We start from the raw sequence: 13,872 nt of genomic DNA, 5'->3' as shown, positions 1-13,872 counted from the left end.
TGAGTGGTGGTGGTGGTAGGAATGCTTTATATAACATGTTTTGCATGTATATAACATTCTGGAATGTTCGTAGTGCTTTACATACATTTTCTCAATACGCCTTACAAAAGGAATCAGCAGCTGGAAGACTTAGGACCGAACCTAGCCCCTGAGGGGTGCAAGCTATCCCTCCTCTGCTGCCAACTCAGAGGCATGGAGAATTACTGCAATGGCAGTGAGGCTTCCTGGCAGTCGGCTTCAAGGTAGATGCATGTTGGTGCCCTTCCCCATCACCCTTCTCCAAAAAGGACCTTTCTATAAGACCAGTTATTGACAGGGGCCTTACTACAACTCTCCGGTAGATCAGAATTATCCAGATTGAGGGATGAGGCAGGGAGATGGCAGTTTACCTAAGGCTTCTTCGTGAGTTCATCATAGAACTGGGATTTGAACGAAGGAATTTCTTGGTCACAGGTCAGACCATTAGTCTCTCTTCTGCAGAAGCACATACTTCACGAGAAAGCTAAAGGACTTGCTTGTTTAATTCCGATGACTGGAGCTGCAATCTGCAAAATAGCAACAACATTCCTTGTGCTTCCAGTCTCAATCATTAACTAAACAAGACTCTCTTTGCTATAGAGCCTCCTCCAGGAATCATCAAGAGAAATGAAATCCAAATGGATCTGGCACAGGGTGAGATTGCTTCCTCCAGCAATTCCTGTGGATCTCTCTCTGCTGTAGAGCCTTCTCCGGGAACAAGCAAGATAAATGAATACAGAAGAGACATGGCACAGCATGTGATTGCTTCCTCTAGCAATTCCTGTAGGTAGTTTTTTTTACAGGATCTTTCACTCCTTCTCTTACTAGCGTTGCTCTCATCCACTTGTGAAATAATTAGTAATTATTCATTTACTTTTAGCACTTACATTTATATACCGCTTTATAGCCAGGGCTCTCTAAGCGGTTTACAATGATTTAGCATACAGTGGTCCCTCGACTTACAAACTACTCGACATAAGTATTTTTCGAGTTACAAACGGCAGTTTTAGATCCGGTTTTAGATGCGGTTTTTTCGACTTACAAATTTTTAGATGGGGTTTCCTTGACTTAAAAATTTTACATGCGGTTTCCTTGACTTGCCTGCCTGTTTACTGCCTGTTTATTCTTGAAAAGAAATGTTCCTGTGCAGTTTGCAAGCCTTACTGGGGGTCTGGGTCTTTTTTCTAGGCTCCGGAACGCATTAATCCGTTCCCAATGCATTCCTATGGGAAACCGCTTTTCGACTTACGAATTTTTCGACTTACAAATGTGCATTCGGAACGGATTAATTTCGTAAGTAGAGGGACCACTGTATTTAGCATATTATTTATTAAGACTTTTGTGCTACACCTTTTTAGCAAGTTACAGTACCAAAATTGTACAAATATAAGGCACTAATAAGGGATGTGCATGTAAAAAAACTTTTTTGTTGCAGAGCTCTGTTAGTTTTGAACCTATTCAGCCCTTATGTTTTTTGTTTTGTGATGCATTGGGAGGGTCCTGGTTTGTTTTGTTCCCCATTTGTCATTGTCCCCCCACTTTTTAAAACTGAAAACTATGTTTTCTTATGTTTTGCTGCTGTCTACGTTGGCATTGGAAGGAGCTTCAGTGTGCAGCAATCTCATCATGGATGCCATTTTGAATACCTGCTACTGGTGGCTGCCTTTTTTTGTTTTTTTGTTTTGTTATTCACACTGACTTGGGACAGCGCTACATCTTGGGTTATGGGTATTCAAGATGGTGCTCACCAGAAGGTAGCCGCTGCTTATATAGGCGCGCTCTCTCTCACATATATACATACACACACACACTAAGGTAATATGTGGCAAGCCCCACCCACACAGTGCTTTACCAATCGGAGGTAACAGAACAGAAGCACCGTGGTGATTGGGCAGTGGGGATTCCATATGCAGATAGGGAAGAAGAGTGGGTAGTGGGTGAGTAAGTGAGCAAGTGGGGATGGGGAGGGCGGGTGAGCGAGCAGGGAGTGAGCAAATGAGCGGCAGGGAGGGGTGAGTGAGCGAGTGAGCGGTGGAGAGGAGGCAGCTGAGAGTGGGTGGCTGACACTGAGCAATAAAGCAGGGGCTGTGGGGTGGGGGCAAGGAGAGCAACAAAGTCCTAGTGCACAGATGATCTGTGCTAGCTCAGCTTGTGTGTGTGTGTGTATATATATATTTAAAATTCACAAAAATGTTTATCTTTTCACACACACACACACTCAAAAAGAAAATGAATGGGTAACAGATAGGCTTCTGAAAATGAACCCTGTTCATACCCATTCATGCACCATCAGGTTTGCTTAGGAACCGTGGAACCTGAACCAAATAATGGGACCATTTGGTTTGATTTCCTTTAGCTCCATTAATGAATACGCCTTTACAAGTAATTAAACTAATCTTTAACTTTGAGCATCTATATGAAAATTAATGAGATTGGACTCTCATGCAACAAATGGTGACAGAAATGTTTTTTAAGGTGAAAAGTGCCTCTCCCACTCAGGTGCAGTAGTAGGGAGACTAAAGATATGAACCCACCAAAACACAGGTGCAAACTTACCAAGATAACCTGACTAAATGGCTGAGCCTCACTGTCTGGTGAATCTGTGTGACTAGGTGATCAATATTTTGTCACTGTAAGCCACCTTCAATATTTTTCCATGGTAAAGTGGGGTATAAATATTTTAATAAATAAAATAAAATACATACACAACTGCAATAATAGGTCAACAAAATGGGTGGATTTTTGTATCTAAGACTATTGTCATTTTGTTGTGATAATTGTGCTGCTAAACTATTCTTACACATTTATTTTTATTTATATCCTGTCTCTGTTGAAGGCTAAGGGTGGGGTATAAGATTCGATATAGAAAAAACAGACATATGTCTCTGAAAAGCTCAGACTCTTCAGATGTACAGTAGCATGTGTTGCCTTCTGGAAATTCAGACTGGAAAGCAAAATGTGATTCAGTGAGGGGAAGCAAGCTTCTACATGTATATCCTAAACTGGATTGGGGATTATGTGTGAAAGCAGGTATTGTACTCATGGTTTCGCATCCAACTACTAAGGGAGGAGAGCTGGTCTAAGGGAGGAGAGCTGTTCTTGTGGTAGCAAGCATGACTTGTTCCCTTAGCTAAGCAGGGTCCGCCCTGGTTGCATATGAATGGGAGACTTGATGTGTGAGCACTGTAAGATATTCCCCTTCGGGGATGGAGCTGCTCTGGGAACAGCATCTAGGTTCCAAGTTCCCTCCCTGGCATCTCCAAGATAGGGCTGAGAGAGATTCCTGCCTGCAACTTTGGAGAAGCTGCTGCTAGTCTGTGAAGACAATACTGAGCTAGATGGACCAATGGTCTGACTCAGTATATGGCAGCTTCCTATGTTCCTATGTACCACAGCTGCAGGTTTGTAGCTCTTTCATAAAGCTGAAAATTCTACCAATGACCTCTTTGGGAAGAGGAGGACAGGAGAATGGATTCAGTCTCCCCTGAAAATAGCTGATTCCATGTTTGGGGTCTGTGTGATGAACCTGCCATTTACATGGTTTTGTAATTTTAAATGTTACCGCAGTCTCATACTATTTGCTCATGAGAAAGCAGGCCCCATGCAGCTAAGGTAAAGGGCCCCTAAATCAAGTTTGTCAAAGTCCTGGCCTGCAAGCTGGATCTGGCCCATGGAGCCCCACTGTCCAGCCCTCAAACCCTGAGCCATTTCTGCAGCTGAGGCAAAGAATCGGCCATTGCTGCCGCCACCGCTGGCACCACTGAGAAGGGGCGCAGTAGAGAAGTGCCACCTGCAGCAAGAAGCCACTACGGTTGAGAAATGGTGCAGGCCAGAAGCTTCAGACTTCTTGCGGTGGGCTAGTGGTGAGGGCAGCAAGAAGCTGCCGTGGCTGAGAAGTGGCCATCGGCATGGGCCAGAAACTTCAGCCATGATCGGGCTGGCGAGGGCAGCAAGACGCAGCCTCGGCAAGCGAGCTTCGGGAAGCATGGCAGGGCTGGGGAGGAAGAGAAAGGGGTGCACCAGCACAGGGAATCTTGTAAGAATCACATCTCTCTTGCCTCACAGTAAGGCTGATGGGAAAGTATAACATGATGTCAACTCCCTTTAACCCTCTCCTACCAGTTTCGAGTGGTCCATGAAAAAGAACAGGCAGGATCTCTCTCCCTCTGTCTCTCGTCATTGGGAAGTATGATGATCAGAATTTCTTCCAAAAATGGCCAAAAAATTATGCAAATTGTCCCCGAGCATATTCCAGTGTAAAAGTAGTGCATTCAGCTAATTTAAGTGGCAGGGCAAGAGAGGGGAAAGAAAGGAGAGAGAGAGAGAGAGAGAGAGAGAGAGAGAGAGAGAGAGAGCGGGGAAGGCGAGGAGGAAGACAGAAGGTGTTGCAAGGTGGGCACGAGGTGACAGGAGGTGGTGAGAAGCTATGTGTGACCCCCAGAGGTACATCTGAATCTAATCTGGCCCACCACCAGATTTGAATTTGACACCCTTGCCCTAAGTCTCTCCCAACATGTCCCTATTTTCCGCCTTGAGGCGGGAATTATTAGACCTCTTATGAAGAAGCCTGTGTTGGATCCCTCAGAGTTAAGCAACTATAGGCCTGTCTCCAACCTTCCGTAGTTGGGCAAGATCATTGAGAGGGTGGTGGCCTCCTAGTTCCAGACAGTCTTGGAGGAAACTGATTATCAAGACCCGTTTCAGACTGGCTTTCAGGTGGGCTATGGGGTGGAGACTGCCTTGGTCAGCCTGATGGATGATCTTCAATTGGGAATTGACAGAGGAAGTATGACTCTGTTGGTCCTTTTGGACCTCTCGGTGGCTTTCCACCATAATATCCTTCTTGAGTGCCTGAGGGGATTGGGGTTGGGAGGTTCCGCTCCTACTTCTCGGGCAGATTCCAGATGGTGTCCCTCGGGGATTGTTGTTCTTCAAAATTTGAACTTTTGTATGGTGTCCCTCAGAGCTCCGTATTGTCTCCGATGTTGTTTAACATCTACATGAAACTGCTGGGAGAGATCACCAGGAGATTTGGTGCAGGGTGTTATCAGTATGCTGATGACACCCAAATCTTTTTCTCCAAGTCAACATCATCGGGAGAAGGCACAACCTCCCTAAATGCCTGCCTGGAGGCGGTGATGGGCTGGATAAGAGATAACAAACTGAGACTGAATCCAGATAGACAGAGATACTTATTGTGTGGGGCTGAAACTCGGGAGATGATTTTGATTTGCCTGTTCTGGATGGGGTCACACTTCACCAGAAGGAAAAGGTACGCAGTCTGGGGGTGCTTCTGGACACAAACTTCTCCCTGGTGTCCCAGGTTGAGGCAGTGGCTAGAAGTGCCTTTTATCAGCTTCGGCTGATACGCCAGCTGTGTCCATTTCTTGAGATAAATGACCTCAGAACAATAGCACATCTGCTGGTCACCTTCAAACTTGACTACTGCATGCAATGTGCTCTATGTGGGACTGTCTTTGTACATGTTCCAGAAACTGCAGTTGGTCCAGAGTGTGGCAGCCAGGTTGGTCTCTGAGTCATCTTGGAGAGACCATATTACTCCCGTATTGAAAGATCTGCACTGGCTGCTGATAGGTTTCTGGGCAAAATACAAGGTGCTGGTTATAACCTATAAAGCCCTAAACAACATAGGCCTTGCATATTTAAGAGAACGTCTTCTTCGCTATGAGCTGCACCGCCCTTTGAGATAATCAGGAGAGGTTCATCTGCAGTTGTCACCGGCTCGTCTGGTGGCTACTCAGGGATGGGCCTTCTCTATTGCTGCCCCGAACACGCTCCCTGCTGAAATAAGAGCCTCCCCACCTCTTACAACTTTTTAAAAGGCAGTCAAGACACATTTGTTCACCCAGGCTTTTAATTAGATACTGTTTTAATAGTTTGATGTTTTTCAGTAGTTTTAATGTTATTTTAAATTGTTGTAATGTTTTAATCTTTTTACTTGTTTTTATTGTTTTGTTGTAAACCACCCAGAGACTTGCATTTTGAGAGGTATACAAATATGTTAAATAATTTTTAAAAAATTCACCTGAATGGGAAAATAGGGACATGTTGGCAGGTATGAATCTTTTTGAGGAAAATGCATTTTAAATGCACATATGCTGTTAAACAATAGAAGTACCATAACTTTTTATAGTTCTAGGAAGGTATTATAGAGTAGATTTGTATACACTGCAATCGTTAACATTTATCTCTGTGTTTTATTTTCAAGATCTCTTACTTCCAGTTTAATAAAATATATATCACAGGAACTCTCTCTTTTTATTTTATTAGCACAGTCTCAAGATTCACTTCAGGAAACTGGTCACTGTTCTTCATCATTAGCATCTAACAGTAACAGTCCAATGTCGGTAATTTCAAGTCGGTTTTCTCAGTGTAAGTATATAAATCAATGCAGAGATAAGACTCTAACATTAAAAAATGTGGGAAAGACAGTCAACATACAGCCTTCAGACAAGCCTTTAACAAACTGCTGTATCAGTCCCATGAAATCCCCCCCCCATGAGATCAGTCAGTAAGGTCGTTCACATGATCAGTTCTACCTTGGTTAGGACAGGGCTATCAGGGGCGTAGCTAGGGGAGAGGGGTCCCGTGTTCATCCCTCTCTCTGGCGGCCCCCCAGAGTGAGGGAGATCATGAATAAAATAGGGAGGCGTGGAACTGGAGGGTGCTCAGGAGCTGGGGGCCCGTGTTCTTTGAACCCTTTCGCTCAATTATAGCTACGCCCCTGAGTCCAGGTAAAGCTGGTCATGGCAAGCTCTGGGATTGGTCCTGATCCCATTGCTCCTCCCCCGGGTAACCCTGAAGGTTAAAAGTGAGATAGCAGGATGAGCACACATCTTCTCTCTCACTGCCTGGTTGTGTGGGCCATTGTACTGCTGGCAGCCATCTTGATCAGAGAGCCCAGCAGAAGGAGCAGCCAGGCCACAGGGAGCTTTCCCAATTGTGGGATACCTGGTGGCCCAGCTTCCTTCCCTCCCCCAGTCACTGCTTAACTCCTTGTTGTGCTGCTCATGTGCTCATGCAGAGGGCGGAGCTCTGATCAGGCTCTGGTAGTCTGGGGGAAGGCAAGTAGACTCCTGCCTTTCCTCCCAGCTCATCCCCTTGTGGTCGTGTGAACCATTTATGCCAGTCGAAGAGACAGACCTTCATTCTGAAATGCAGGATTTGTTTTCTTTAAATCTTAAATACAAAAAATACAGCATGGCATTGCTTGACTTTTTGAAACAGAGCTTGGTTTTCAGGAGTCCTTTGAATTCATGAATTTAACTTTATGGAGTTCCATACTATTTGAGGGAAGCTTATACAACCATGAAACATAGTCTAGTACCAAGTGATTTTCCAGGCACAGATAAACCTTAATATCCTACATGATTTTGAGCAAATGACTCATTACATGCAACATAGGACTGCTCTCAAAATTGGGTTCTCCCTGTAACATGTGGGATTGCTTATCTTATGCTGTGACATTATCACATTGCGTTTTTTCACACTTCACCACTGGTTGGCAGGAACTGCGAAACGCACAACACAGTGGTGTCATGACCTGAATAAAGTCATCTTATGTATTAGAAGAGAGAAGGAGAATAACTTTAGAGAAGGGGTTGTGTTTTTTTGGTGGCAGCTCCGCATCCCACATAATATATTATCCTTCCCTACAACATGATTGGATTGAAATGAATAGAAAAGTGTAGTGTGTGGTTGCTAAAAACCAACCATTTGTGGTAGAAATGTGATGGAAGTTTAGCATCCCACATTTTCCATGCTCTTTTCTATAATGTCATAGTGGGGCTATTCAAACATCCGGGTGAGATAGGAGGCAAGGTTCAACCTACCTTCCCCCAGACGATCACTCTTTCTCCCTTCGGCACACAGGCTGCACATGCACACACCCCTGTGCTACTGGGAATAGTGCAGATGACTATCTGTGCTGCTCCTAGGAGCGTAGATCAACAGAGGCCGGCACTTGTTTTCCCAGTCTCTGGGTATCCCACAAAGCACTGTGTGCAATAAGTGTGGTGCCTTGGGAGATTCCCCCATCTCTGTTTCTCCTCGGCTCCGTGAAGCTCAAGGAGACACACTAGCCCGGCAGCCAGTTTAAGGGAGCACTTGCTCCCTTGAGGCTAAGAGCTGGGCTAGGCTGAGCGGGAGTGCTGGGATCCACACATATTCCGGCGCTCCACATGAGCCGCTGAGCCTGGGCTAGGCTGGTCGTGAGAACAGCCTCAGTGTGTGGCATGCAATGAATGACCATACCTTGCACTTGGGCTCCACATCCACAACAGAAGAAGGCATGTACTATACATTGGGGCTGCTTTTCTTCAACTGAGCCTCCATGTCTTTTAAAGCTGAGAGATGTTCATGAAAGAGTAATTTCTGGAGAAATTATTTGACTTCTTTCAAAAACTCTCCAAGCAGGCAGTTAGATGAGAACCAGTGTAGTGTACAGATCTGAATGAGGGAGACTTAGTTCTGAATCCCTGCTCAACCATGATAGTCACCTTGGGAAAATCATTCTCACCCGGCCGAAACTCTCTTACAGGATTTTTAGGATAAAATGGGGGTAACTTGAATTAATTGGAGGAAGGCCAGCATACAAATACTACAAGTAACATGCATGTGTGATGTATATTATGTTTGTAAACAAACAAAATGTGTACTAGATGAGTGAAGATGTTATGACTAAACATTTTTGTTATATGGCTGCTGCAAATATTGCTTAGATTTAAGACCCTAGATCAGACACTTTCATTTTGTTTAATTTAGGGGCATCTGATGTGACCTTTGATCTCAAGAGAATCAATTGCAAGCTTGAAATCACGGAGGATAAAAGAAGGGTGTCTGTGTCCTTAAGTTCCTTTGATTATGAACCCTCCCTAAAGAGATTCCGCAACAGCCAGGTGCTGGGTACCCCGGGATTTTCTGAAGGGTGCCATTACTGGGAAGTAAGCACCAAAGATAGCAATGGATGGGCCATTGGTATTGCTGATGAGAATATTGGTAGATTCGAGCAGCTGGGAAGAACTGAGCGATCCTGGTGCATAGAATGGTCAAAATACCGGCTTTCAGCATGGCACAGCAATAAAGAAACTCTCATTAGTGCAGAGAAACCTCGGCAGGTCGGAGTTTTTCTTGAGATTCCAAAGAACTGCTTATCATTTTACTCTCTCACTGATGAGGAGAGTTGTTTACATAAGTTTGATATCAATGTGGTCAATCCTGTTTACCCTGCTTTTTGGATATATCATGGTAGTGTTCCAGGTGAATGTTTAACTATAAATAATATCAAGAGGTATTGCAGCATATCTACACTGTAAACATAACTATTTTCATACCATTTTATACTATAATGGCATCCTGCACAAGAAGCCAGAGAACTATAGTTTGGTTAGGGTGCTTCTCCATTAGAGACGTGCAGTCAGTGCTCCTTCCTTCCAACCCCTCAGATTATTGTTCCTGGAGGACAGAGACTATTAAATCAGTTTAATTCTAATGAAGATATGCCTAGCCTAGCCACTGGATGGAAAACATAGACTAGAAAATATATGTTTGACTAAAGAAAGGATTTCGAGTGTGGAATGCACAAGGGCTTAAATGTTTTGGTTCTTGGGTTATACTGCGGAGCCCAGCCTAACAGTGCTTTTAGAACGAAATTGCACATATGACCTTCATATCTGTAACAATTTCATGGTGGGTATAGTAGATTTTCTCTAGTCTCATATTGCCAAACAATACAGCAGCAAAAAAACTTAGGATGTTCTTAGAACTGGAGAATAGTTGGTAATCCAGTCAATAAAGTAGATCAAACCACCAGTTCTGGTGTTCCAAAGTAGTTCCTGATAAGAGAACACTACTGTAAATTTGCAAGCGAGTAGGACTCAAGTCTCCTTTATAGGATAATGAAGTTTCCTTTCCAGAATGCCCAGAAATCTAACAGTTGATACAGAAATGATTGTTACTTCCTTTCCCTTGCTTCTGTCAGTTATAGATAGGGACTTTGTCCACAAAAATGTTGTTGTAGGTAGTCAGTCAAACACAGGAAGGAAGCAGGGATATCTGTTGATGGGTACAAGAGGCAGGCCCTAAGATTTCAAGAGAGTGTTGCCGCCTTCATGAACTCTGCCACTTATTAAAATCATTGGGAGAGGTCCAGTTGTTGTTACCTAGGCTTGCCACCTGAAGAGCTCCTAAATAAAGAACAGGCAGGGCAGCCGGTGGTCGGGAAGGCTGCTTAAACTCACCTTCCCGCCCCATGAACGATTTCATGTTCCTGGGAATGCAGACCGCACTACCAGACAAGCAGCACCGTGTGATGCAGCATGAAGCTCTGGAGGCCGGGATGATGCGATCTGATCTCCAGGAATACCGCAATGCACTGTGCCTGTCTCTGTGTGTGGCTGGGCTGGAAGCAGACTGTGCTTGCACATGAGCACGTAGCCAGGGTTAAGGGAGAGTAACCTTGGCTAACAGCCAGGCTTAAAAGCCAGGCCAGGTGGTGCTGCCGCACTGGGATAGGGCCCCATCGCGGTGGTTCTCACCTGCAGGCTAACCCAGGCAGGGCATCCCTGCCTGGGTTAGGTGGCGTGTGAGAATAGCCTCACTATAAGTCCTTAATAAAATGACATTATGTGTGTCCATCAGAACATGAACAATAATGTATTAGTAGTGTAACGCAGCGGAGAAATGACTTGATTAGCAAGCCAGAGGTTGCCGGTTCGAATGCCGCTGGTATGTTTCCCAGTCTATGGGTGTCAGGGTCCCTCCCTGATGCCCTTCTCAACTTTAGGGAGGTGATTTTTTATTGTTCTATGACAGTTTAGTCTCCATGTTCTAGGAATTCATTCAGCTTTTACTTTCCCTCGCTGCCACCATATAAATTCTTGTTACCTTGCTCTCGGTACTCAACCCCTTTGGCTGCATAGCCTTGCAAGCACAGGATAGAGGAATATGTTCAGGATATAAAATGAAACAAAACTTGAGGTATAAAATGAAAACAAGAATAAGTTCATTATTTACTGATTAGAATAAAGATCTCTGCAAAGCAGGGCACACAAGCTTCTCTAACAAGTTACTAGGTACATCAGCTGTTCTGGATAAAAGGTAACATATAGGGAGGTGAGATAAGTGGGACAGAGGTAATTAAACTTGGGTTTGTAAACTTAATGAATTTCTCCGGACCCCCTTGTCTGTTACTAGATGAACTTGGAAAAACCCAAGTTTCTAATTAATGAAAATTCATCAGAAGCCAATAAGATATCTCCTTTTATCATCTCTTGTTTTACCTGTTAAATAAAAGTGAAAGAAATTTGCGGGGCTCTTTCTGGTAACAAAATAAAGTAAAAGTACCCAGTGCTCATGCGCACACCAGAAGCATGTGTGCACATGTTGCGCTTGCTTGTGCACCTACTTTGCTTGAGTGCATGTGCGGCAGGTACTTCCTTTTCCCTTCCGGCCGAGGAGGACACTGGGGCTGGAGGGAGGTATGCTGCCACCCCAACGGAGACTTTTAAAATGGAGTGCTGATGGGGAAAACGTGGCGGGAGGAGTAAGGGCACTCTCCACCACCCTTAAAGATATGCCCCCCCCCGGTTCCGTGCACATCCCTTCCCCAAACTGGGCCATCTCTAGAGTTGCCCCAAGACTCTGGGACACACTCCCAAATGAAATCAGAATCTTCCCCATCTCTGGTTGCTTTTAAATGACTTTTGAAAACTTCTGCTTATCAGGCTTTTCGTTTATGATGTTTTATTTATGGTAATTTAATCTGTTGTTTTTATTATTAGGTTTTAGTTGTTGTTTAAATTGTAAACCATCCTGAGATTTTATATAGGGTGGCATATAAATGTGTTAAACAAACAAAATAATTATATTCATGATATTGCTGTTTTTCATCCCAAGAGTTACAGCTCAGTTACATGTGAAAAATTAATTTGGTAAATATATTATTGAAAGTATCAATTTCTTGGGTTGACCTTATTTGCATCACTTTGTTCAGTCATATAGAGAAGGATAGAAAGAGATCTAAATCTGAAGATTTTATAGGAGTGCTATATGAAGATTAGAATGTGAGTCAAGAATAAATGAACATTCATGGTTCATAAGGTTTTATTACATAATTGGTGTCCTGCCTTTCCAATCACAAGTTTCCTTAAAGTAGCTTATGGTTAAAATTGATGCAGTCGTACAAAGTAGTACTTTCCAGACATTCCACCCACACAACAAATTTATTTTTAGCACTCATCACTTCTCTTTTAATTGCAGCATTTTAATAAACAATCTGGGGCTCTCCCAAATCTTGAGGAGGGAGGCACTGTGTCTTTACGTTCCTTCTGAATAACAGCAACTCGAAGCTGCGGAGAGGTCGCTGTTTGTCAACTTTTTCAATGCATGCGACCACCACCCTGCGGCACTGCCACAAATGGGGATGCAGGATTGTGCTTGGAGGGCGGTCGGTTCACAAAATTTGTCAGAGGCTGAAATTCGCAGTCATAGCAAACCACCCCCGTCATATATATGGGGCTGTGTCTCAGTAACTTTTGTTTTTGTTTTTGGCTTCCAAAGATTTGATCATGGGATTTCCCATTGAAACGGGAGTCAGAAGCTCTTTTGCCCTAAAGACAAAAGCGGACAAGCTTCAACTCAGGTGTTCTAAAAAGAGTTACAGTAGGGGGCTTGGTTAGCCCGCACATTTATTCGGTTATGAGAGAAGTAACTTCTGATTTGTTAGGCTTTTAGCTACTGTCGGTCTGACAGTGTCAAACACTTTGTTATAGACATGCATCTGCAACCCCTTGAATAGCGCCCCCAGCACAGACTTTATGAGAACTTCCGGTATAAAGCAAACTGTTCGCCGCTCTAAGCCATAGAGATAGCAATGGCAGCCTATAGGGCTTTCACCATAGAGATAAAGAGGTAGACTGGCATTCCATTGAAAGTAGTGTGTTATTATAGACTCAGAGATAGAAAAAAGCTAGAGTGACACACACTAAACTTTCGGTAAAAATTTAAAGCCGCGCTAGTCTTTCTTCTTTAAGGATATCTTAGACTTATAAAAACGGCATATTAGACCAAATAAGACCTGAGATTAACTCTGCCGTCTTTTCGGCTTTTGTTTTAGGGACACGCCCTGCTGCTTGAGAACTGTGCTAAAATACTGAATACTTCCATAGATTTTGGGGGGCATCTCTCATTCCACCTCCGGAAAAGACAACGAAAAGTGCTTTAACCCCAGAAGTGTCTCTCTACCCAGACAACGGGATGGGTCACTTAGCTCGGGGGGCGGGGGTAATCTGTGGGCCAATTGCAGCTTTCAATGTAGCACCGGAAGTTCAGGGTTGCGTGTGTGTGTGTCTCTCTCTAGTGGCTTCTAATCTCTATGGTTTGGGGAACGAGCGGAGGAGGAGGGGAAGGTGACAAACGCCGAGCCGGCTGTTGGAGGTGGGGTGGCGCCAGCAGCCGCCGCCAGCGTGAGAGATTCAAGCCTAGCAGGCCGCGGATTCTCCCAGTCCTCCCCGCCCCACGCCTCGGCAGCCCCGATGTGACGGGGGCCCGGCCTGCGGGGCCCAGAGCAAGGAGGAGCGGGGAGATGAAGAAGGACGTGAGGATCCTGCTGGTGGGAGAACGTGAGTGAGGGGCAGGGAAGGAAGGGCAGGTCAAGGCGAAGGAGGGCGGGTGCCTGGGTGGGACAGACACCCCGGGGAGCAAGTGGCCCCGATCACGGGTGGAGGGAGGGACCTTGGCTCGGCATGTGCAGGAGTGGGGGAGTCTGATGGGCACCGGGCGGGGTGTTCTCTCTAGAAAGTAGGGCCAGAGTTAATGGGGGTCAGGCATTGGGAA

The 13,872-nt window shown here is 44.7% G+C and overlaps 2 protein-coding genes across 4 annotated transcripts in view; both read left to right on the top strand.

Annotated features, from left to right (window-relative positions):
- Positions 1-11,990, top strand: part of RNF135 (ring finger protein 135) — a 32,843-nt gene extending 20,853 nt beyond the window's left edge. The window contains exons 7-9 of the mRNA XM_053293467.1: positions 619-801; positions 6,310-6,411; positions 8,803-11,990. Of these exons, the coding sequence (XP_053149442.1) occupies positions 619-801; positions 6,310-6,411; positions 8,803-9,353 (836 nt within the window). The 3' untranslated portion in view covers positions 9,354-11,990. The remainder of the gene's footprint in view (positions 1-618; positions 802-6,309; positions 6,412-8,802) is intronic.
- A 1,372-nt stretch (positions 11,991-13,362) lies between these two features.
- The window catches only part of RHOT1 (ras homolog family member T1), a 60,650-nt gene continuing 60,140 nt past the window's right edge, over positions 13,363-13,872 (top strand). For 2 of the 3 annotated variants that reach the window (XM_053297420.1, XM_053297419.1), the window contains exon 1: positions 13,368-13,658. In XM_053297420.1, coding sequence (XP_053153395.1) covers positions 13,412-13,658 — 247 coding nt within the window. In that variant the 5' untranslated portion in view covers positions 13,368-13,411. Of the gene's footprint in view, positions 13,659-13,872 lie in introns of all 3 variants that reach the window. The other variant, XM_053297422.1, reaches the window with a different exon arrangement.

The sequence above is a fragment of the Hemicordylus capensis genome, chromosome 2 (assembly GCF_027244095.1).
Source record: "Hemicordylus capensis ecotype Gifberg chromosome 2, rHemCap1.1.pri, whole genome shotgun sequence".
In the NCBI taxonomy this organism is placed as follows: Eukaryota; Metazoa; Chordata; class Lepidosauria; order Squamata; family Cordylidae; genus Hemicordylus; species Hemicordylus capensis.
This window is presented reverse-complemented; position numbering and strand designations above follow the sequence as displayed.